The 26,682-nt window shown below is 31.9% G+C and overlaps 5 protein-coding genes and 1 pseudogene across 5 annotated transcripts; all 6 read right to left on the reverse strand.

The window, feature by feature from the left end:
• Positions 1-165: 165 nt before the first annotated feature.
• LOC146936876 (cation/H(+) antiporter 28-like) lies at positions 166-4,015 on the reverse strand. Its single transcript, XM_085751450.1, has 4 exons — positions 3,508-4,015; positions 2,266-3,264; positions 1,496-2,074; positions 166-936 (listed from the first exon to the last, which is right to left on the reverse strand). The coding sequence occupies exons 1-4, from the start codon at positions 3,685-3,687 to the stop codon at positions 313-315; spliced, it is 2,382 nt and encodes a 793-aa protein (XP_085607576.1). The 5' UTR covers positions 3,688-4,015; the 3' UTR covers positions 166-312.
• A 355-nt stretch (positions 4,016-4,370) lies between these two features.
• On the reverse strand, positions 4,371-5,042 carry LOC146936877 (uncharacterized). The gene has a single exon (XM_085749294.1). The coding sequence runs from the start codon at positions 5,040-5,042 to the stop codon at positions 4,371-4,373; it is 672 nt and encodes a 223-aa protein (XP_085605420.1).
• Positions 5,043-12,202: 7,160 nt separating this feature from the next.
• Positions 12,203-13,467, reverse strand: LOC146936878 (uncharacterized). Its single transcript, XM_085757748.1, has one exon. It carries the CDS (start codon positions 13,286-13,288, stop codon positions 12,347-12,349), a length of 942 nt encoding a protein of 313 aa, XP_085613874.1. The 5' UTR covers positions 13,289-13,467; the 3' UTR covers positions 12,203-12,346.
• Positions 13,468-15,644: 2,177 nt separating this feature from the next.
• Positions 15,645-21,022, reverse strand: LOC146936879 (uncharacterized; annotated as a pseudogene).
• On the reverse strand, positions 20,910-25,703 carry LOC146936880 (putative disease resistance RPP13-like protein 1). The gene is made up of 2 exons (XM_085751451.1): positions 21,728-25,703; positions 20,910-21,172 (listed from the first exon to the last, which is right to left on the reverse strand). The coding sequence occupies exon 1, from the start codon at positions 24,885-24,887 to the stop codon at positions 21,753-21,755; it is 3,135 nt and encodes a 1,044-aa protein (XP_085607577.1). The 5' UTR covers positions 24,888-25,703; the 3' UTR covers positions 20,910-21,172; positions 21,728-21,752.
• Positions 24,908-25,492, reverse strand: LOC146936881 (putative disease resistance RPP13-like protein 1). The gene has a single exon (XM_085749295.1). The coding sequence runs from the start codon at positions 25,490-25,492 to the stop codon at positions 24,908-24,910; it is 585 nt and encodes a 194-aa protein (XP_085605421.1).
• Positions 25,704-26,682: the final 979 nt, after the last annotated feature.

Raw genomic sequence — 26,682 nt, forward strand, 5'->3', positions numbered from 1 at the left:
CAACGAAACAATCCTGCATCCAAACACACTCTTATGATTCATACATTTGAATTGAATTAGTCACAAATTAGTTTTTATATATTTTGAAGATTTCTTATATTAACTGGCATCATTTTAATGAGTGGTTGAGTGGATTATCTATTACTAATTACACATCATTTGCACTTTTCAGAATCATTACCTGTACGTATATAAAAAATTGACTAACCAGTTTTCTATTTCCTTGTTTGCTACATACAGTTGTTTCTACTTCTACACTACCTATATCAATTTTTCTATTTTTTTTCCTTCTTATGGCTACCATCTAACCATCTAAAACCTGTTATATGACATGATAGAAAAGTCTTCATCTAATCCATCTATATCTCCTTTAAGTCGATGTTGTTGTATGATCAAAACTGAGACCGTCATTGAGAAATCTGGTCCTGAAAGAACATCCCCTATAGGTCCAAGCTCCGGACACTGTTGCCAATCATTCATACCTCTTGTTAATATAGAGTTCACACCTCCTTCTCTTCCTACAATAACCAATGAGTATTTCCCTTCAAATGATTTCAAAATAGAGAATGTCTCAGCAGCACTTGCAAGATGTTTTTCCATGTATGCAATTTTGCCTCCTATCACATGTTTTTCGTAGAATTGTGCGAAACATTCATCGTCTAACTGCATCTCTTTCTCTTGGTCAGGGAGGATGATTCTGTATCCTACTAATCTTGATGATTCTGCACTTGAATCTACTAGGAATCTTATTGCAGTGAGCTTTACTGCCGGATGTTGAGTGACACGGCTGGCATAGGCAAGTGCTTCTCTATCATCTTTTCCACCAATAAATATGACTGCCACATTTAGTGTTTTTTGACTTCTTGATAATTGTTCGAATGATCCAAAGCCTCTATCTACTAGAATCCCAACAGAACATGCGGCACCTCTTAGTACCTGTTCAAACGAATATTATCTATAGGGTTTGCTACATGTACTGAAAATGATGCCATATTATACCTGTTTAAGTGTCTAACTATTATCGGTATCTAATGGAGATAATAGCTTTTAGTTTTGATATAATGATATTTTGACACGAATTTTGACAATAATTTGGATGTTTAAAACATTTCAAATATGTGGTTAATTAAGTAGTGGATGGTTAATGAACATGACAAGGTGTCACAACTCATTAACCATCTATTGAACGTAACCACGATTTTGGACGTCATTAGTCACAATTTTCAGGTGTTTAAATATAAATGATACTCACTAACCATCTTAATTACGATTAAATATACACGATTTCCATGTGTTCAAATATACACTGAAAATCGTGATTAATTACATTCGGGGAATGATTACCGAGTTATGATACTTTGTTTTATATTCATTAGTCATCCCTCTAACGTAATTAACCAAACCACAAATTTGAATTGCGATAGCCATCCAAAATATTGTCGATTTTTGTCAAATTTGTGTCAAAATACGACAACTCTAGCTATAAAGACATTACCTTTCTGTTCACATATCTGAACCCTTGATTACCACTATCCAATGTTCCATCCTGACGTTGACGCCTATGGAATGGTAATATGACAAGGGCAATCATCAAGTCCTCTGCTAAAATACAAATATCTTGTGGCATGTTATTAATTGTTGACAGTGCCATGGTTCTTTTCAATGTAATACCTTCACCACTATCTAAAACATGCGCTTGAAATGCATTTGTTACTTCCGTGTCTTCTACAGTTTCTGTGTGCGCTCCGTCACCCCTCTCTAAAGTTTCTGATATTTCTTCTGTTAGTTCTATCATGTCGGTGACATATACTAGAATACCAGGATCAGCTTCCCCTTTCGAAATCTCCATAAAGTTTATGGAAGCAGGAACATTGTGAGGTCCATGAACACATAAGAGGATCCTTAGTTCGCTCGATGGATCCAGTGATTGAAGCGCTAAGCGATGAGTAGGTACCTTTTTCCTTGCACGTCTTATAATTTGTGCTACAACTGATGGTATGTACAAAACAGTGAAAAAGATTGCCAATATCATCCCAATGGCCGTCGACCTACTTGTTGCTCTACCACAACCCATCTGTTAATATAGTACAAGAACAAGATATGAATGAACCTATATTATACTGAAGTAACTTATATGCAAAACATGATTTCAGTGACTTGTGTTATACACAACAACAATCAATGGCTATTTTCTCATTCTGAAAATGATACATCTTTTCAAGATGAAAATAGTAAAAAATATGGAATCTAAGCATAAGGATTTACCACTTTGACAGCCAAGTAGATATGCAAATGACCCTTTGTAGTAAGAAGCAATCCTATAGCAGTTGCTTCAGGCCAACGAAATCCCTCTGTGGCACCAGAAACAAGTGCACCACCGACTTTTCCAATTATTGATAAAACTATAAGCATAAGTATTTGTGTCCATGTGTTAATATTACCTGCCTCAAAGTGCCTCAAATCAGCTTCAAACCCAACCCACAAGAAAAAAATTGGAAAAAAAATTGTATTCAACAAATAGTTGATTTTGGTGATAACCCATTTTGAAACCCTACCTTCCCTAGGAAAACAAACACCTACCAAAAATGCACTTAAAAGTGGACTAAAACCATTTAATGATGAAGAGGCACACATTAACACCACAAATGCAAGTGAAAGTATCAAATGTGGACCTTTCATATGTCTGCCTTCTGGATTTTCATTATCAACCCAACTCATAAAAAACGGCGATACTAATAGTGTGAATAATACTTCTCCCAAAACTGCAAAACCCATTATGATCTTTTTTTCAAACTCAATATCAAAGGCCAAATCATCACATGATTCGGGTAGTGGAACGATTATGTAACAAATGGAAAGTAAAAAGTAGCAAAAAAAATCCGAGTACATTGCAGTCGCGATTGTAAGCTTCCCGATATCCGACTTTCCGATTTTGAGCTGCGTTAGCAAACGCGTCAACACTGGTGAACCTGTACTAGCTAGTAGAAGGGAAAGAGCTGTTATGAATTCTAATATTTTTTCTCTGTTTGGGAAGTAACTTACAAAAGGGGAGAAAAGAATTCCTAGTAAGATTGTTATGCAAATTCCTGGATAAGCAACTCTAACATGTCTTGGTGGTTTTTGTAATAGTATATAAGGGTCCATTTCTATCCCTAATGCAAACATGTAACACATCATACCAAAATCAATTATAAATCCAAATGTCCTGTTGAATTTCTCAAATAGATTGCGTACAAATCCTATGTTTCCAACAACTATTCCTACCTGCATTCATATACAAGAGAGAAAAAAAAAAATCATAATCATTATAAGAAAAAATTCATTTTCAAATCCTATTTTTTTGTCTAATAAAGTAAGCTTTATAGAGAAGATTAGTCATATGCAGAGACATCATTATCGGACAAAGAGATCTCGTCTCGACTATGTTGAGATCTCAAACTCCAAACAATTATATGCAGCATAAACAATCATATAATGAAAATCGATTTTTAAGATATAGAAACTTACAAGTATGTCAGAAGTGATTCGAGGATGTGAATAAGGCTTTGTCAGAAAATGCAAACCATTGCACATAATCACCATAGCTATAAATAGAAAAAAGTTTTTTGCTGCTTCAACAGTGAGATTAGTCAACTTTTCACCACATGCAGGGGGTTCTGGTGGCGGTGGCATGGCAATACTATCCATATTAACAATCCAAAATCAACCTCTCTTTCTTTTATTTCTTTGTCTAGATTATCTTGTTTCTTTTCTTCTTCATTTTCTTTGAAGTTTCAATCACTAAGGACAACATTTTCTTTTTTCCTTGTAACTTTTGTTTAGGTATTGAATAATTGTCAAAAAAATGTTTTTGTGAAAACCAATGGTTGTTATTTCTTAGCTTTATTTAAGGAGAAAATAGAGGAGCACTCTAAGGACATCAAAGACATACAAGGTGGTATGATAGTGGATCTTTGAGACATACAGTGTGTGGAAAACAATGAACCGTAAAACATGGATACATCACAAATGTAACGCTTCATCCCTATCACTAATTCATTACATACAAAAAAAATTCATTAAATTGTTGAAAAAAATCATGTGGCTTAAACAATATGGGCCATTCGTCAATTTGTAAAAACTTTCAGAATCAATATAAAGTTTGATTACAAAAAAAATGATATTGCCAATACAAAAAAAAGTATAAGTATTCAAAACACACCAAAAATAAAATAAAATTTCAATACACCAAATCCGTTTTATATCCAAATCCTAATAGACAGTAACGAATGACAATTCAAATATAAAGATAAGTACATATGACAATTCATTCTCAAATCTTAGTAATCTTGTTCAAAAAAACAAAACCTAGTAATAACAAAATGTGCCCTTCATTCACTTGTTCTAGTTGACAACTTAAACCTACATAGAGGGCAAGAATTGCCTATTTCCAACCAATCACTAATACATTTCGAATGAAATATGTGCAAACATGGCATACTAACGCAAACTTTAAAATCTTCTAAACAAATAGCACATTTTCCCTCTTTTTCAACTTCCTCCAATCCCTCAACACATGACTTTGCCGCAGGAACCAATCCAGTATCTTCTTCATCTTCGTTGCTTTCATTACTTTCATCACTTTCATCATCAAATTCAAAATCAATATCATCTTCATCACTTTCATCTTCACTATCCCTTGTTACGCCAAGATCGACTCGAATAGAAAGAACCCTTTGATTCTTATGTGTCATGTTAACCATTTTACGAGCACATTCCAAGAGTTTTGATACCACAACCCAATAAGCATCTTGAGGAATGTCAATTTGAGAAAGCCATGATACAATAATAGTTTCTTGCATCAATTCATCCTTCGACACATTTGATAACGTGTGATACTCTATTTCAAAAGAAGTTTCAAAATTTCTATTCAAAACGAACATATTTGTGCACTCAAGCTCGATATTGAAATACCAGTCATCAGGGCATGATGAAATATTTTGTGTGTCATAATCATCGGTGGAAGAAAAGTTTGGGTATACATCGCAAAGGTATTCAGCCATGGATGGATGACCTGTGAAAAATAATGAGAGGGTATATTATGAGAGGAAACTGGTCGCAAAGGAAACTGGTCGCAAAATAAACGTAGAGAGGATTTGGGAACAAATAAATACTGAGAGTAGGGTTAAAGAAAGAATGAAAGTTGTATATATAACTGATATGGAGAAAATCTGGTGAGATTTAATTATAATATATATATATATATATATATATATATATATATTATTAAAATTGATTTGAAACAAAAAAAAGTTAGAGTTTGTTTCAAATATAATATTAAAGATCCAATTTTTCCAGCTAAATTTAAGGATCCAAATTATATCAATAATATTTTATATTGAGATTTGATAAAAAATTATTTTCTCAGAAATATATTTTTACTTTTCAGAAATAAGAAATTAAATAAAAAAATAATGTAACTAATTTTTTTAATTTTATTTTATATATAACCGATACGGAGAAAATCTGGCGAGATTTAATTATAAACAAAGATATGGTTTAATTATAAGGAAGATAATCATGTCCTTGTGAGTTTAGCTCAGTTGATAGGGACAAATGCATAAAATATGCAAGGTCAAGGGTTTGAACCCCGGCCACCACCAAAAAAATAAGGAAGATAATCATTTTTACATTTCGTAAACAAAGATATGGATGGATCAATATTTTTTTTTGACAAGAGATGGATCAATATCTTTACGTGGTTTAATTATAAAAACTAGCGTAAAATCGGTGTTTTTTTTTATGAAATTTTAATTTTTATTAAAAGTAAAAATATAATTGATATTTGTTTTTAAATTATAACAAATCAAACTAATATTATCTATTTCAATGAAACCAACAATATAACAAATAACAAAAATACATAATCTAAATTCTAATTTTTTTAATGACACCAACAACAATCTTTATTATAGAAAAAATTGTTGTTTAAAGGTATAATTGAGATAATGAAAAAGTAAGTATCGATACACTCATTTAGTTTGTTACACTTTTTAAATGATTTTTTTAATGACATCAACAACAATCTTTATCATAGAAAAAGTTGTTGTTTAAAGGTATAACAACAATCTTTATCATAGAAAAAGTTGTTGTTTAAAGGTATAATTGAGATAATGAAAAAGTAAGTATCGATACACTCATTTAGTTTGTTACACTTTTTAAATGATAAAGTAAAAATTGGACATTTGTGTTTATTTCACTTATATTTTAATATTTAAATTTATTCTTATCTATTTGTTACATGTGTTACACTAACGTGCCCGTCTTTCTGCTATTTTCATTGCATTGATGTTTAAAAACTATGGATTTTTTATTTTTTTTTTATAAAATTTTGATTTTGATTAAAACTAAAAATATTAATGTTTGTTGATTTCAAGTTATAACAAACCATGATTGTATATTTCAATGACACCATCAATAAAATAAAAATATAATCTAAATTCAAATTTTTATAATGACACCAACAACAATCTTTATCTTTGATATCGAAAAGACGGGCACTACCGTGCCGTCTGTCCGCATATTTTACCGTGCTAACGTGTGTGTATTTTATTATGTTTGTTTATATAATTTTGATTACAATTTTTAAATTTTTAAATATTAATGGAATTATTCGTACATCGATTTATCTATAAATTTTTGTCAAAGTATAAAACAAAATTATTTATCAACTTGACATATTTTGGTTTGTCTGTACATAAAACAAAAATAAAATAACGATAATTTTCTTATTGATTATATTTATAGTGACATATATTTGATCTAATTTGTTATACTTTTTTTGTAAGGATAAAGGAAAATAAAACTTGACATATACTTATATCGTGTTTGTTACACGATATATTTTGTGTGGTAACAAAAAAATATTGTGCTTGTTATATTTTTTTAATATCTGAATTCACTCTCCTCCATTGTCTTTTTTAAATGATAATTAAAAAAAAAAACAGACATATACAATTTGTTTTAATATTTAAATTTACTCTTTTGTATTTGTTATATGTGCTATTTAAATTGAAAGTTAAGAGTAATTTCAAAAGGAGAAAAACGTCAGCCAAAAAAAGCAGAACAGACTACTCTCTTTTTTTTTTTTTTTTTGACAAGAAAGACTATTCTCTTTATATAGTATAAATATAGATATTTTGAGAGCTAGTTTCTTCTAATATCTCTTTTTTTACAAAAGAAAATTAATATTTTTTATGAAAAATTAAAGGATTAGTACAAAAGGTATGTCAAATTATGACAGAGAACTAGCGTTATATATAACAACTTTTGTAAGGTCATGAACAACTATATTAATCTGTTAAAAAACTTGACTATGAAAAACAAAGCGAACTACTATGACAATTAAGTAAAATAGATTTTTTTTTTTAACAAGGCAAATGAAATTTTGTAAAAACCAACACACCTCTCTCCTTCACAAGGAATGCATAAAGAGAAGTTCAATGAATCAAAGAGTATATACAAGAGCAAAAGTCACCAACTCACGAAAAAACGAAACAAAAAATTGAGGATTAACCCAAAAACATAGTAGGGTTAACCCACCAATCGTGAAAATCAAAATTTATACATCGTTTTCTTGATTTAATTCTCTAAAAAGATAGTAACTTTAAATTATCGAGGACCTTGTGCCTAGCCTCCTCCTTTTTTGGAAAAAAGACGAGTAGTACGCTCTCTCCAGATCACCCACATAGAAGCTAATCAAATATCATGCATATTAGACCTTAGTCTTGTGTAGAACTCACACAACGAGTTAAACATTAACACATGTTCAAAGAGATATGGAATTCATAGAAGAAATTCCTAACCAATTGAAAACAAGATTCCAAATGTTGTCAAAATGATGTCAGTTAAAGAACAAATGGTCAACTGATTCCGCTTTCCCGCACCCGAAAATACAAATGTTTTTATTCAGTTGAATGATCCCACACTGAACCAAATTATTTCCATCGTAATACAGTTCCAGAATAGTTGGCAAGCAAAAATCGAATGTTTAAATGGACCGTTTTATTCCAAATGATATAATGATAATCACAAATAACAGACTTCGTTGTTGTCTGAAGATGATACACCCCTCAGAAATTATAAACTCTATCATAATATAATTTCTATCTCCAACAATCAACCACACACCCTGGAGAACAACGTTAGCCAAAAGAGCCCATCATCCCCCCCCCCCCCCCCCCCAACTCCTCCTTCATGCATAAAGCCTACACTGTCATATCCAACCATCTCTTCCTAAAGCCACATTAACCTCCTTATTTTTTGCTAATTCATATAACCTCATTAACCATTCACGAAATGCCACATTCCCTTTCCACACATATGCCCAAACACAAAGTGTTGGACCCATCTCATACCTTTTGCAAGAGGTTATTATCAAACCATCTCCCCACCGCTATCCCATCCTCACGATTAACTGCCCCCCACTGCTTCCACCAAACAAACCCTAAACGACCTCCATCTCTCATCCTACTATCCTCAATCTTGTATCTAGCATTCTAGCTGATTGACCTTTAATCCACAGACTATCATGCTCCAGATGCACCCTCCAACATCATATCTCTAACAACACCAAATTAAATTACCTAATAGTACGAACCCTCAATCCTTTATTTTCCTTTGTTAAACAGACTATGTTGCAATCATTCCACAATACTTCCTAATTTCCTCACCCCCCAAAAAGCTTTTAAATAAAGATTCAAATGAAAAGATGATACCAGTGGGAGCCTTGAAGATAGAGAGGAAGTAAACTGAAAGAGAGGACATAACAAATGTCAAAAGTACCAAACGACTTGCCATATATAAATGCTCGCGTTTTCCATCCAAAAAGTCTACTCCTAATGCGATCAAGTAAGGGATACCAAAATTGTAGGCACCGAGAGTCTTCATCTGTGAAGCCCGGATACGAGATACGATACTGCACCGATACGCCGATACGGAAAAATTTCAAAAATCAAGATACGATACGGCTGAGATACGTTAGTAAAAAAAAATTATATAATTAAATGTACAATATAATTATAACCTTTTTTTTAATATGCAAATATATTAACAAACAAAAGAAATCAGTCATAAGCTTGTAGCACATTAACATAAATATAAATAACATTGACGATTAAGAGAGTGATGATTAGTCAATTACATACACAATATATCATAAAAAGAGCACCATCAGTGCTATACTATATCCAAAAGGAACATTGTTAGTACTATACTATATCGATAAAAAAAAGCACTATATCCAAAAAAGAACACATCAGTACTCAAGAGTTAAGTTATTTTAGTTAACATTAATTGGGAACTATCGGGGCAGGTAGCGGTGAAAGATAATTATCGGATACTCTCCTGATACGTATCGGGAAGTATCAGATAATTATTTTTTAAAAAATAAAATTTAATCTTCGGATACTCTCTTGATACGTATCAGGAAGTATCGGGCAGGTATCGATGCAAGATACGCAGGGGATACGATACGTCATCCATTTTGAAGTATCGGGGCTTCACAGGTCTCCATCAATAGGCAACCTTAGGTAAACAACCTTAGTTCAAAACAAATGCCTCCGCGTTCATCCAAGAATTAGAACCATTCAACCAAAAAAAAAAAAAATGCTCTTATAAAATTTCACCTTTAACCTCGAAATAACATCAAACAGAATCAGCACCACTTTCATCACTCTACCACTAGACTAAATTTTTTCTCCCAATAACAACATATATATTCAGCAACTTGCAGGTGAGTGATATTGATAGAAGCATCCCCTCCCATCTTGTAACTAGTAGATAATCCTTCTGATATTGTCGCACTCAACATCACATCCAACCCTTCATCCGTTAGTACAAACAAAAATGGAGAAAAAAGGCCCCCTTGCCTCATCCCCCTAGTTCAGGTCCTAGTTCAGACCAATCATGAAATAACTAGGGATGGCCACACATCTACTACTATGTGGGTCAAGTCCCTCACTACCTTTCAATTTTTTTATATAATAATAATACTTATATACTACTCCACCGAGGAACAAAGAGAAGGACTGGTAAAAAGCCCTTACTTAGTGCTATGGGAACTCTTTCTAACACTCTCTCTTTCATTAAGTGAAATCTATATGGGTACCACACTTTATAAATAGATCATGTATAAATTGGCGAGACCCACATGATTTTCATTTAATAGGAGAGTGAGTGTTAAAGAGAGTGCTAGAAAGAGAGTGTTTCTAGCATTTTTAAAAAAATAATATCTCAAATTGCAAACTTCATTCCACAAAAATAAAATAAAAATAAATAGTACCCATTAGTATAATTTACGTTTAGATTTGTCTTCGATATTACTTGTGGCAACTGTCACTAATAAAATAGTTTTATCTGTTGTGAGTAATATGAAGAATCGGATGCGTCGTATGAGAGATGAATCATTAAGTAAATTTCTGGTACCTTGAAAGTGATATTTTTTATTTACATTGAATTCAATGAGAAAACTGTCCAATGTATTCAGAGTATTAGAAGTCGTAGAGAACAATGTATTTTATGATTTTCTTGGCCCTATTTAAAAAAAATGAAATTCTAATTTTTATAGTGGAGCTTTCTTAATTTTTCTTTTAAATTTCTCATATATATATATATATATATATATATATATGCGCGCATGCATGCATGTATGTATGTATTTATTTTCGTTTTACCGGAATTTGAGTCTTTGATACTCCCGCGAGTCCATCAACTATCCTACAACTTCGACCATTTAAATCACCATGTGGCTAAAGATTTCATCTTTTGGTTCTCCAAGTCCCTACCTTATCGGACAGGTTGCTACTCTCTCACTAGTTTTTTGTTTTGAAAGAACTCTCTCTCACTAGTTATAAGTAGTTCTTACATTTTTCACAAATGGTCAGTGACATAACATGTGCATTTATGTAGATCTTGTTAAAATGTCTATTATTTTTGTGTTTAACTTTTAATATTACAGATGCAATAGTATAATTAAAGGGTTGCGATGTAACCAAAAAAAGGGTTGTGTATGTGAGTTTTAGGTATGCATTATCACTCGTCTACACAAAAAATAATATGTTCGGAAAATGATGCACCTAGTAATTAAATAGCATAGGATTAGGGCTTATCGTACCCATTTTTTTTTATTGCATATGTCATACTTCCTCCGTCTCACAATAATAGTTTCTTTAGCATTTTTTCTTTTTTTCAAAATAATTGTCACTTTAGAATAGCAATGAAGCATTTATTATTTTTTTTCCATTATTATACCCTTATTTATTGAATTTCAACAAACTTAACTATTCCACTAACTACAATTAATAAGGGTATTTTAGTAAATGATATTAATTTTACCATTGAAATCAACACAATCAATCATTTCCTTAATAACTGTGCACAAACCTTAAACGACAATAATTGTTTCATTCAATAATTTTTATTAGACCGGAGGGAGTATATTATGGGACCAAATTTTTATTAGACAATAGTTGTTTCATTCAATAATCGAATTTAGGTTCTCTTAAACCATTCATCGTTTGATGAAACTTATTAATCAATTGATGAGTTCAATTTTATTTAATATCTAAAACACTATAAATAATGTATATAGCTCTATAATTCTCTAATTCTTAAAGAAAGAGACTTGATCAATTCAAAACTAGAGTTATAATAAATTAAAATGCATTTAATCCTTCAAGAGCGTTGGCTATATGATTTCAGCCAATAGTTGGGTACATCCTTTTGGGTGCTTGATTTGTGGGAGTTTTAGCACTAGGCCATTTAGCATTGCTGAGTTAAAAATTAAAATTTCAAGCTAAGACAATTTAATCACACTACTGGTTTTTTACAGTTAATTTAACGATCTGTCATTTTTATTATCAATTGGGGGACATTGTTCGGTGTTTATGATGGGGAAAAAAATTAAATTAAAGGACTTTAATTTGCTAACAAAGAAAAAAAAAATAATAGAGTAAATAATAGAGAGACCTTTGCTAATATATCATGGCTCAAGAAAAAAACTGTATTGTACATAACCTCAGTTAATATAGCTATTCCTAGTATATTATAAGTGGTGGAAGAAGTTTGTTAACCAAAATATAGTCTGAAATCTAATTACTGCATATACAATACTTACATAATTTTGCATTAGATTTATTGGATTGGATGATTGGTGCATGAAAATGTATATGGCAACATCATAGAACATAGTATAAACCTTAACAAGAGTCTCAAACCTTGATAAACACTTGTTATCTGAATAAAGCAGAATGAATAACTAGACCAAAAAAAAAAAAAAAAAAAAGCAGAATGAATAAAACATTACAAATCAAGTAGGCAATTGAAACCTACACAAAGGGCAAGAATTGCCTATGACCAACCAATCACGGATACAAGTCATATGAAACATGTGTGTACATGGTATTCTAACACCAACATTAAAATCTTCAAAACAAATAGCACATTTTTCTACTTCTTCAACTTTAACCACCTTCAATCCCTCAATAAATGACTTAGCCACTGGAACAAACCGATTATCTACTTCTTCAACCTCCATTTCCTCTTCATCTTCTTCCAAATCATATCCTCCGAAATCATCTTCATAATAAACTTCAGAATCATCTTCTTCTTCAGCCTCCATTTCCTCTTCAACTTCTTCCCATTGATATCCTCCGTAATCATCTTCATAATAAACTTCATAATCATCTTCTTCTTCAACCTCCATTTGCTCTTCATCTTCTTCGAGACGATCGTTCCATTGATATCCTCGGTAATCATCTTCAAAATAAACTTCATAAGCTTCTTCATAAGTTTCACTTTCAATAGCCCTTGTAATAGGAAGAGTCAACCCATTATCTTCCTCTTCAACCTCAATTTCCTCTTCATCCTCTTCCAAAGGAATTGTAAGTGAAAAATCAACTCGAATACAAAGAAACCTTATGTTCTTATAAGTCCCATTAACCATATCTCGAGCACATCGCGAGATTTCTTCTGCCACCAACACAAAATATTCTTTAGGGATTTGTATGTGAGAAAGCCACGATGGAATTGTAGTTTCTTCCATCAATTTATCGATTGAAACCTTACCGAGGGTGTGACGTTCAATGTATTCTACAGATCGATGATTTGCATCAGTCTGAACCAATATTTTTGTGTAATCAAACTCTATCCTGAAGTACTTATCATGAGGATGCGAAGAAATATTATTGGCGTCAAAATCGGTGGAAGACATATTTGGGCGTGCTTTGCAATGGTATTCTTCTTCATCCATGGATGAATTTGAAAAGAAAAAATAACGAGGGTAGAAGAAATTGGAATTTTACTGTGAGTAGAAAAGAGAGTTTTTGTTCCTGGTACAAGAATACAAAGGAGAGGGTTTGGGAACAAATATCGAGAGGTAGGTTTTTTTTTTAAGGATCAAGAGGTAGGGTTAGTCGTATTTAAAAAGAAGAGAAATTGATCTCGATGTGTGGATAACGGAGCAAGACTTGACAATAAAAAGATGGATAGGGTTGGCAATCAAGCAATTGATCTTTTGAGAAATTAAAATTTTAAATACAGAGTAAATCTTTTTTTGAGAGGGGTACGGAGTAAATCTTGGGAATCAAGTATGAGTATTTTGTTTGTATTAGATTTTTTTTTGCTTCTTGTATATTAAAAATCTTTTTAGATTTTCTAGGAATAAAAATCTTTTTTGTTGACGTAATATTTTAGAATTTATTTTAAAGGATTATTTCAAAAATATTTTGTATTATTTCCTTAAACAATACCTGGAAAACCCCAGAATAAAATCCATCCAAACCTCACCAATTCGAATTTCAGTTTTTTAAATGTGACGATTTTTTTTTCTTTATTTTTTTTACACTTTTAAATGGTAATCGCGATTATTGTGACATGGGATAACATTAGGGTTGAAAATAGGTCGGATCGGTCTACAAATGCATACAATCTAGCCAACTCAGACATTTGGCCCAGACCAGCCCAAACTATTTTTTAAAATAGTGAAAGCTATTTTTTGGGCTTAAATACAGTTTTATCCCCTATTTTGGCTTAATTTGGATTTTATCCCTATATTAAAACTTGGTATTTTGCTCCCTCCACCATATTTGAGTTCATTTTCGCTAATGTGGCAGTGATAGTGTGAAATATATTATATAATTTTCTGGTTTCACTCATTTTCTGCATCTATACTATATATAAAGAAAACTATCCATTTCAGCACACTTTTGGAATGGACTTTTCTTTCCAAAAATACCCTTAATTTTTAATTTTAATTTTAAATACAAATAACACATGTAACAAATAGATAATAATAACTATACTATATATAAAGAAAACTACCCCTTTCAGAACACTTTTGGGTTGGACTTTTCTTTCCAAATATGCCCTTAATTTTTTAATTTTAATTTTAAATACAAATAACACATGTAACAAATAGATAAGAATAAATTTAATTTAAGGAGAAAACTTACACACAATTTCTTATGAACTATTCTTACTGTCAGCCAATTATAAAATAACACGTGGATTACTAATTCATGTCACAAATCGTCCCCGTTAACCCTCTTTTACCTCCGTTAACCACATATCAAACTCATAAAAAACTAGCACAAAACAAAAACTCACATTACTTTTTTATCAGCCGATTTTATGTTGTACATCTGTGTTGTTCCCCTCAATACAACCGACAAAGATTGCCAAGTATTTTCATATCCCTTCCACAAAAAACAATATTTCCATATTATTTTATTACTTCCACAAAAAACAGTATTTCCATATTATTTTATTATTTTATTAATATAAGTTACTCTTCCTTAGCCTTTGATCAATTGTAACAAACGTGAGCAAAAAATAATGGTAAAGATTGGACTTTAAATCCTCTAAAAAAAAAGATTAGTAACAAACGTGAGCAAACAATAATGTTAAAGATTGGACTTTAAATCCTCTAAAAAAATATTAGTAACAAACCTGAGCAAAAAATAATGTTAAAGATTGGACTTTAAATCCTCTAAAAAAAGATTAGTAACAAACGTGAGCAAAAAATATTGTTAAAGATTGGACTTTAAATCCTCTAAAAAAAGATTAGTAACAAACATGACCAAAAAATAATGTTAAAGATTGGACTTTAAATCCTCTAAAAAAATATTAGTAATAAACGTGAGCAAACAATAATGTTAAAGATTGGACTTTAAATCCTCTAAAAAAAATATTAGTAACAAACGTGAGCAAAAAATAATGTTAAAGATTGGACTTTAAATCCTCTAAAAAAAAAATTAGTAAAAAACGTGAGCAAAAAATAATAATGTTAAAGATTGGACTATAAATACTCTAAAAAAAAATATTAGTAACAAACGTGAGCAAAAAATAATGTTAAAATTAGACTTTAAATCTTCTGATAAAAAGATTAGTAACAAATGTGAGCAAAATATAATGTTAAAGATTAGACTTTAAATCAAAAAGATTGTAACAAATGTGAGCAAAAAATAATGTTAAAGATTGGACTTTAAATCCTCTAAAAAATATTAGGACTCAAAATATTTTAAAAAAAGTTTTGTTAGCACTATAATAAATATTAATAAGTAGGGTTCTCCCAGTTAATAGTTCGTTCTCACATTGTTTAGTTTTTCTCAACCACTATCAACCCGCTGTATCAGAATTCAGAATTAACCTGTTTAGTTACAACAAATCAAAGTCCATTAATTTGATGGATTATATATTTGACTTTGCTGGTTTATAACAGATTATGATTTAAATTGTTTACGATTAATTCTAAGAATTATTTGACTTTGCTGGTTTATAACTGCTTATACAAACTATGATAGCATGACTTTTTTTTTTATATAAAGAGAACCGTGATTTTTTTTAATTATTAAATAAAGGGAAAATAAGCAATAACATCCCCTGCCGTTAAGCTCCTTCCACTGCCGTTTAAAGGAATAAAACATTTCTTTTTTCTTTGTGATTTCAAACATTCTGCATGTATACAATTGATAAACTGCTCCCATGGCCTCGATCCAATACCCAACAAAATATAGTGAAATCAAAGTGTTAAAACCATTTAAACAATTCAAAATTGTTAAACAATAATCACACTCATGTTACCAACAACTAAAAACAGAAACACTAGAAAGCTTCAAACCACCATCTTTTGTTTTTGGTTACATTCAAACACCATTTGAAAGGTCATAAAAAGAGAGGACCGCTAAGAAGTATGGATACGAACACCGACACCAGATACAACACAGATACTGACATGCCAATAGCGTTGATAATTTGAGAAAATCACATAATTTAGGGTAATTATATTTGTGGATGCGGATGCAACACGTGTTCAGACACATCTAATATGAGGAGTGCATGTGATTCATAGGCGAGGAGTAATATCATAATTCATATATGGTTGAATGAGCCAAAATTATACCAACAAATGATGATGTTCAAAAATTGAATGACATAATTACCAATTAGTTTCCAGAAGAATAACATAATTTGTTGTCATTTAATGAGGTTAAAGGGGATACTCATAACTTATATCAACAAGAATTCCTAAACTCAACTGCTCAAGGAAGTATCCCACCACATATTTTAAAGGTAAAAAAAGGTGCACCTTTGATGTTGTTGCGAAACGTAGATCCTAAATATGACCTGTGTAATGGAACACGATTGTTATGTCATGATTTATTTAAGAATATGTTGGATGTGGAAATCCTAACAGGAAGCAATGCTGGAAAAAGAGCATTCTTGCCCAGAATTAAATTAAAAACAAATGCAAGTTCATGACTTCCCTTTGTGCTTAGTAGAAAACAGTTTCCTGTTAGACTAAGCTTTACTATTACCATAAATAAGTCACAAGGGAAGACCATTCCCAATGTCGGAATCTATCTTCCACGGCATGTTTTCAGCCATGGTCAATTATATGTAGCTTTATCAAGAGCAGTTTCTCAACATTCAACAAAAGTTCTCATTAAAGAAGGGAAAATAGAAGGAGAAGATACAAACTTTACGAAAAATGTGATTTTTAAAGATATTCTTTTATTGCAATCATATACAATGTTTCTTTTACGTAACATTTATACATTTATTTATGATGTTTCTTTTACACAACACACACATTTATGTTATGATGTTAATAATTACTATTAGAATAAACAATAAATGATCATTATTTTACCTTAATTTTATATGCAGGTAAACTAAAATATGTTGAGTTCAAAAATAATTTTGTTATATGTCTTGACAATATTTTGTTTATAAATCAATATATCAATAATTTTCATAATATTTAAAAATTTAAAATTTTTAATCAAAATTACATAAACAAGCATAATAAAATAATCATATGTGTTAGTGCAGTAGAAAGAGCGGACAGACGGGCATGATAGTGTCCGTCTTTCCGCTAGTTAAAATAAAAAAGGTTGTATTCAATGCTCTTTAAAACACACAACATATATGGCTACCCACATCAATACACGCGTATGTTTTCTTTGCCATTTATTCTTCTTCTCATTCTAGCTTCTCACTAGGCTTTTAATCGAAAAAATTGTACAACTTTTAATCAAAAAAATGAAAGAAAATAATAGGCTTTTTCATCGGAAGAAAAATATTCACCAAAAATAATTGGTCTAAGTACATGCTTTCCCATGAATTGGTTTGAAAGAAAAAAAGAAGATAAAAAAAATCACCAAAAAAAAAATTGGTTTGAGTGAAATTCGCAACAAAGAATTTTTTTTGTTAAGAAATGAAAGATACAAGTGGATTCAAAAAAAAGTTCACAATAAAAAGGAAAAAAAACGTGATGTATACAACTGTGTATTTTGAATAGTATTGAATGCAGTTTTTTTTTTTAATGCGCTAAAATTTGAAAACTATGAACTATATTTTTTTTTTATGAAATTTTAATTTTAATTAAAACTAAAAATATAGATGTTTGTTGCTTTCTAGTTATAACAAAACAAATTAGTCCTCGTGAGCTTAGCTCAGTTGTTATGCACAATGCATAAAATATGCAAGGTCTGGGGTTCAAACCCCGACCACCACAAAAAAAAAATAACAAACCAAATTAAACATGATTATCTATTTCAATATAACAAAAAAATATAATCTAAATTCTTTTTTTTTTTTTTGACGTTGAAAAACAATTTCATTAACGAAAGTCTGGCAATAAATCAAATGCCAAGACTGCAGAAATACAAGGCGGAGTTTCTTCGACCCATATGCAATCTAAATTTTTAAGAGCATATTTAGCTAAATAATGAGCAGCTTGGTTGGCTTCACGCCTAAATTCTTTTATTATGGCACCAACAAAAATCTTTATTATAGATTCTTCAAAAAAAAAAATCTTTATTATAGAAAAAGTTGTTTAAGGGTATAATTGGGATAATAAAGAAGTAAGTATAAATATACTCGTCTAGTTTGTTACACTTTTTAAATGATAAATGAAAAAAAATCAGGCATATATATATATATATATATATATATATATATATATCGTGTTTATTACATTTTTTTAATACTTAAATTTATTCTTATCTAATGCGCTAACACATGTGATTATTTTATTATGTTTGTTTGTATAATTTTGATTAAAAAATTTAAATTTTTAAATATTAATGGAAATTATTGTTATATTGATTTATAAACAAAATATTGTCAAGGCATATAACAAAATTATTTATGAACTCAACATATTTTAGTTTGCCTACATATAAAATAATGATCATTTATTGTTTATTCTAGTAATTAGTACATCATAACATAAATGTACAAATGACATGTTATGTAAAAGAAACATTGTTATGATAGCGATAAAAGAATATCTTTTAAAACTACATTTTTTCGTAAAGTCTCAATCTTCTCCTTCTATTTTCCCTTCTTTCATGAGAGCTTTTGTTGAATTTTGAGAAACTCCTCTTGATAAAGCTACATATAATTGACCATGGCTGAAAACATGTCATGGAAGATAGATTCCGACATTGGTAATGGTCTGCCCTTGTGACTTATTTATGGTAATTGCAAAACTTAGTCTAACGGGAAACTGTTTTCTACTAAGCACAAATGGAAGTTCTGAACTCGCATTTGTTTTTAATTTAATTCTAGGCAAGAATGCTCTTTTCCAGCATTGCTTCCTGTTAGGATTTCCACATCCAACATATTCTTAAATAAACTACGACATAACAATCGTGTCCCACTACACAGGCCATATCTAGGGTCTATGTTTCGCAACAACATCAAAGGTGCACCTTTTTTACCTTTAAAATATGTGGTGGGATACTTCCTTGAGCAATTGAGTTTAAGAATTCATGTTGATATAAGTTATTAGTATCCCCCTCAACCTCGTTAAATGACAACAAATTATGTTCGTCTCCTGGAAGATTGATAATTATGTCATTCAATTTTTGAACATCATCATTTGTAGGTGTAATTATGCCTCTTTCGACCATATACGATGCATCTCATCCATGCAAATCTAATTGTGGAAAAGTATGACCAATAAGAGTTTGTATTGACTGTTCTCCTTCTCATGGTAATGCAATTTGAGGAGGTATCCTCACCATATCATTGGGTTTGGTAGATTCAACACCGTCACCAATTCGCTTAAGAATTTGTGCAAATTCAGGATCATTCATTGATCGCATATTTTGTACCAAATGTAGGACCTTGGTCTTAGCCCACAAATAAGACCTAATAATACATGTAGATATCATTTGTGCTTTACTACCTTTTTGAGTAACTGGAAGTACTTGACGAAAAACTCCACCCATGATCATAACTTTTCCACCAAATGGAGCATCACAGTCTAAAATATCTTTCAATGTTCGATCTAATGCTTCTAAAGAGTATCTGTTTGTCATTGGGGCTTAATCCCAAATTATGGTAGTTGCTACTCTAATAAGCTTTGCAAGACCTTTTTGCTTTTTTATATTGCAGATGGAATTTGGTTGTACATCAAAAGGTAAATTAAATCGGGAGTGTGCAGTTCTACCACCTAGTAATAATGTTGTAGCTATACCAGATGACGCGGTTGCTAAGACAATTTTTCCTCTATTTCTCAAAGTTGCCATTAATGCTCGATAAATGAATGTTTTACCTGTTCCGCCTGGACCATCAACAAAAATACTTGACTCTATTTACGATCAATGACGTTCATAACGTTAGAGGATTTAAAGTCAAATCTTTAACATTATTTTTTGCTCATGTTTGTTACTAATATTTTTTTTAGAGGATTTAAAGTCCAATCTTTAACAATATTTTTTGCTCATGTTTGTTACTAATATTTTTTTTAGAGGATTTAAAGTCAAATTCTTAACAATATTTTTTGCTCACGTTTGTTAATAATTTTTTTTTTAGAGGATTTAAAGTCCAATCTTTAACAATATTTTTTGCTCACGTTTGTTACTAATCTTTATTTTAGAGGATTTAAAATCCAATCTTTAACAATATTTTTTGCTCACGTTTGTTACTAATATTTTTTTAGAGGATTTAAAGTTCAATCTTTAACAATATTTTTTGCTCACGTTTATTACTAATATTTTTTAAGAGGATTTAAAGTGCAATCTTTAACATTATTTTTTGCTCACGATTGTTAAAATAATGTTAAAGATTAGACTTTAAATCCTTTAAAAAAAAGATTAGTAACAAATGTGAGCAAAAAATAATAATGTTAAAGATTGACCCTTTTTTTTTGTAGTGTTAAAGATTGGATTTTAAATGCTTTAAAAAAATATTAATAACAAACGTGAGCAAAAAATAATGTCAAAGATTGGACTTTAAATCTTCAGGAAAAAAGATTAGTACCAAACGTGAGCAAAAATATAATGTTAAAGGTTGGACCTTAAATCCTCTAAAAAAATTAGAAACAAATGTGGGCAAAATATAATATTGCAGCAGGACGGTGAGTAAGAAGGAAAAATAATATAATGTTAAAGCAATGGAACAAATTACAACAGATTTGAATAGAAGAAGGAGAATTGCACATGATAACAAATTAAGAATATTGCAAACCCATCTGCAATGTAATCTGTCTGACTGGATTATGCAGGTTATTAGGAAACATACAAAGATACATTCAAATTATAATAAAATAAAGACTGAATATTGTGGCAATCAATGGCAACCATGCATTTTTCTTCAATTCATCCACATAGGCCTTGATCTCCTGAAAAGATGCAATAAAAATTTTCCTTTGATTAGCTCCAAAGACATGATTGTTCTATTTGTATTGTTGTAGAAAATGTTCTTTAAACAATTCCATTTAGATTATTACAGTTTACAAAACATAATGAGTTATTCCCGCTGAATTTCTCAGTTGTAATATCCCAAATATAACAGTAAAAGATTGATTTTTGCTATGTTTCAACAAATGTGCATAAGATTTTGATATTACAGACCAAAGATAGTTTTATAAGCCCAGAAATTAAAAAGAAACCAGTTTTCCAACACGACTTATGCCCAAAAAAGTTGTAGTTCTATATCAAACTACCGAAGCTACATTAATTGATTCAGGGAATAAAAAAAATATTATGTGCAAAAAGTATACAAAATATTGAATTATGAGAAATCGCCAATTAAAAACTCAACCACGAGAATTTGTCCTTAAAAAAACAAATACGAAAATATTTTGAGATTAATCAGTTGCCAATATGAAAATATTTTGAGATGTCTTTGGATTGTTATCACAATTAATGACTAGAGAGGTAAAATAAAAACGTACCTGAAACGGGAACACAACTTGTCTATCATATTGTGACTTGGAGATCTATCCATATGACAGGGATGTGAGCAATTTTGGACCAATGTTCCTTCCTTTTATACCTTTCTTCTAACAATGGACATCCGATAATGGTCAGTTGCTTAAGAGAGTCAGGGAGGCTGTCTTCTGGTAATGACTCAAGCTTTTTACAATCCCAAAAACAGAGATCCTGGAGAGAGGAGAGGTGTCGAAGCCCATTTCCATCAAAGGACTTCATTTCATCACGAAACGTGATACATAGATCCACAAGGGAGATGGGTAGCAACGACTCCTTCATCAAGGTGTTAACTATATCATCACCCTTTCCAATCTGCAATCTTGAAAGAGCGGTCAGATCTTGGAGACCCCATTCCGTAACCGGCGGTGTTGTTTTTTGGGACCGAATCACAATGTCTTGTAATTTGGGAGGTAGACTAACTCCTTCACAAAATGACAACTTTTGACATTCCAGTCCCAACGCTTCAAGAGCTGTGAGCATGTCCATCTTAAGCTTGACTTCAAATAATTCAATTGAATCATGGGAACTGATATAAAGTGATTGGAGGCTCGACGACCGAGGCGAAGACCTTTCTAAAATATAAATGGAATCCAGACTCCTACAATACGCTATGGAAAGTGTTTGGAGCGCAGGGAAACCATCAAGTGGGAAGGATGTAAGTCCATCACAGCTCCACCATAACTCAAGACTCACAAGTGATGTGTAATTGCTCCACGTTTCAAGAGGTAGGAAGGATAAATTATTACATTTTTCAATTCGAAGTGATTGCAATGAAGTCGGTAGACCACTTGAGGGAAATGCACCGAGAGACGAAAGAGAATAAAGTGACATGTGTGTAAGACAAGTGCTTCTCAAAATCAATTTTGGCACAGCTAATAGCTTAACACAATTTCTAATCACTACATTTTGCATCATACACAGAGAATCACTCTCAAGCAATGACAATTGTGTCCTTTCACCAAGCCCATTGATATTTAACTTTTTTATTGAAGACAACCAATGCAAAGTAGATGATGTTTCCAATAGATGAGAACAACCTGATATTTCAATTTCTTCTATGCAAGGAAGGTTGGTAGGCAAATGTCCCCTTAGTTCAGGACAATTATGTAACTCCATAGCTCTAAGTCTAGGAAAAGCAAATTTTATGCCTTCAAAGGGAATCCATTCATTCCAATTTGCCATGTCGTCGAATTTTATACGCTCAAGGGATGGAAATGGTTGGAAGGAAAAATTAGAACCTTCTTCAATCTGCACATAATAGAACTCTGGGCCAATTTTCTCCAACATCTCCATACCACATATTTCTAGGTCCTTAAGAGAAGGTAACTGCCCTAGGGGTGGAAGTGTCACACAATATTCACAATTACTTATACAAAGGGATACCATGTTAGAAAACAAAGAATTTCCCAACCAACTCGGAAAGCTTGTACCACCATACAAGCAAATATTTAGGCTCTTCAGATTTATTGGTGGTTGCAACATATCAAGCACAACTTTCACTTTTTGCGACTCTTCACTTTGTTTTCCCCATATCAGCTCTAACTTCTCAATCTTCTCTTTACTTTTCAGGTTGGCATCATATGCCTCTCTGGCATCAACAACATTATCCAGGTTCTTGATGGTAAGTTTTCCCTGTAGGTTTGGGAATTTCCTTAGCTCTTTGATACTTAACCCTACATGTCTCTTACCCACTAAAAAAAGGGTGAGAGTTTGAAGGTTTTCTAGTCCCCCAATTTCCACAGGCAACTCACTTATGTTAGTCCCACTTATATCAAGGTGACGTAAACTGACTAAATTTCCAATATGTACTGGCAATTCAGTGAGACTCCAACATCTTGATAAATTCAAGGTCTGCAAATTGTGAAGGTTACATGTTGTATCAGGCAAGCTTTTGATTTCAGTGGAAGAGAGATCTAGATACCGCAACTGCACCAAATTTCCAATTGAATTTGGTATCTTGGTGATGTTTTCATACCCTGATAGTGATAACACACGCAACCTTTTTTGTGATGGCAGCAAATCATCAACTACCTTGAAGGATAAGGAACTGTCATTGTATGTCGTGGAGTTAGTGGGTAGGAAGCTTCGCAAGCATTTGAAGTTGTATAATTTCTCAAACTTCATGAAAATGTCAAAGTATTCTTGGTTATATGAGAAGTGACGAACATTTTCAGGGATGTCACCACATTCAAGCCTGCGACAACTTTTTCCTGATATGAATGTAGCTAAATCATTGACAAGGTCATGCATGACAAACTTTTCTCCACGAGCATCATCACTTAATTGTTGAATTAACGATCTCGACAACAGTTCAGCAAAACAATCATCGCCTAATTCCTCCAACTTTTTTCCCCCTTGAGAACAATCAAGGAAGCCTTCTGCCATCCACAACAAAACCAATTTCTTCCTATCAAGTGGGCAATCCTTTGGAAAAATTGAACAATATGCAAAACATCTTTTCAAATGAGAGGGAAGATATTGATAACTCAAATGCAAAGCAGGAAGAATATTATCATTTCGCAAGTCCCATAAGTTGCTGTTCAAAATTGAAGTCCACTCTGTTATGTCTACCTTTGAACGTAGAAGTCCTCCTAGTGTTTTAGCAGCTATTGGCAGTCCACCACACTTTCTTGCAATCTTCATGCCGATTTCTTCAAGGGTTGTGTCTTTACTATTGTGAAACTCATCACTTCCCAATGCATGCTTTGAGAGTAAAGACCAACAGTCTTCATTTGATAGAGGTTCTAATTTATGAATAGGAAAAGTGTGTACCACCTCAGCAACTTTTCGTTGGCGCGTTGTTATAATCACCATGCTTCCAGGTTTTCCATTAATGAAGGGACTTACTAGTTCATCCCAATCATCATAATTGTCATTCCACAGATCATCCAACACAAACAAAAATCTTTTCTCCCTCGAGATTTTCTTTAACTCAACTCGAAGAACATCAAGATTATTGCTATCCCAAGTTCTTGAAGTGACAGATTCAAGGAGAGACTTTGTTACTCTCATAATATCAAAATCCTCAGACACACAAACCCATGCCTTCAAATCAAAATGTTGTTGAACTTCTTTATCATTGTAAACAAGTTGGGCAAGGGTAGTTTTTCCTAAACCTCCCATGCCCAAAATTGCAACAACACCTATTTATTGTCGGTTGCGTCTCTCTTTGAAAGCAACATGTTCATTATTGTCTCTTTGTCATCCTTCCTACCCACCATGACAGATTCATTTACCACAGAACTTGAAGGTGTTCTACGAGAAACTCTACCACTTTTAGCTTGCAAACCAAGTATATCTTTATTATGTGCAAACGATTGCAGGCTTTCACACATGATCTTCATCTGGGAATTGATCTCTCTGTAGAAGCTATTAAAAGGAGATGAAAGGAAGTTCAACACCTGAGTAGTTTTGTTTTGAGCATGCGTGTTCTTCACCTTGCATCGAAGGGAATCATAACTGATTTCGTTGAGCAAATCCTCAGCATCAAAGACAACATCTTTCAAGTTATCAAGCCACTGTTTGACAGCAGGATTGCTGATCTGCTTCTCCTCTGCATCATCTAGTACAGCCTGAAGATTGAGCATGGTTGTTTGTAACTGCCTCAAGAGTGAGACATTGAGCTTAGTGTTTTTGATGTAATCAAGAAACTCTGTTGAAGCAAGTTTCTCAACTAAGGTCTGAACAGTTGCAGTGAGAAAAGCGCCTCCTATCATAGTTGCAGCCATCTTCTGTTGATCTTGTAAAAGCAAATCAGGTAGTATGAAACGTGTAGCTAATAGCAGAATTTTGAAGCAAGTTTCTCTATTAAGCATGTGAATGAATGGACAATATAATGTTTTTAAAAGCTGGAAAGAAAAGCTCAGCAGTGGTTAATATTGGACCCACATCCCACAAAAGAATTGATGCAAAGAAAAAGGAAAAGTTGCACACTCAATTAAAGCCATCGGAATCTTTTAAAAGAAGATGCTTTATATACTTTTTTACTTTAGGAATGTGATTCAAATTTGCAATTTCTAGAGGACTCAAGAGGACTTAGCATGTGAATGAATGGACAACAGTAGTGTTTATGGATGGTTGGCAGTGCATATGGTAAAGGTAGACTCAAGAAGCCTCAGATGTTAATGAATTGTAATAGTAATAATAGATATACAAAGAAAACTTCCACACTTTAAAAGCAATTGGCATCTTTAAAGTCTGAATGATAAATTCTAATGTGGACCCTTTCGATGTATAATCGATTGTGGACTAGTATTTTAAATTTGTTCGAAACTCTAATGACGATAGATATTGGCTTTTAGAAGTAGAAGCTTACGACTCTCCTTGTCCTCACTGCTAAGATAGTGACTTGATCGGTGTTAGCCCAACCAAAAAAAAAGAAGGAAATTAGTCCTTTAAGCTGAACTGCTGGAGTCAATGACGAAAGCACCGGTGATCAAAGACATGATACAACAAAAAGGAATTAGATATAAGCTCGCTCGCTCGTTGTGCAGATATCTTGAATATTTAGTTTGTGAATAGTTTACTAAAAAAACGAACTATTAATTACACATGGACTATAGTTGTTCATAACCTATGGAATTGAAGATAAGAATAAAAAACATAGATTGACATTGATTAAAAAGTATAAAACTTGTAGAATTTTATCAAGGAAATGGACTCATCTCCACATATCTGCTAGAGTAAAATGGTTTTTTTTTTTTTGCTAACGTCCTTTGTACGTGTAAACACAGAAGTTAATGAAACTTTTTGTGCAAAAAGACAAGCTTTTAAACCCTTGATTAGCCGTGAAAAATGGACTTATTGAAGCTTCCTAAGTAAGAAAAGAAAGAAGATATTAGGACTCTAATCTACCATTTTACTGTTTGACATAAAAATTTGAGTGAGATGGTGATGAGCATTGTTGGATAAATAATAA

Source organism: Medicago sativa, chromosome 3 (assembly GCF_051527215.1).
Source record: "Medicago sativa cultivar Bolivia chromosome 3, Bolivia_mono, whole genome shotgun sequence".
NCBI classification, from domain to species: Eukaryota; Viridiplantae; Streptophyta; class Magnoliopsida; order Fabales; family Fabaceae; genus Medicago; species Medicago sativa.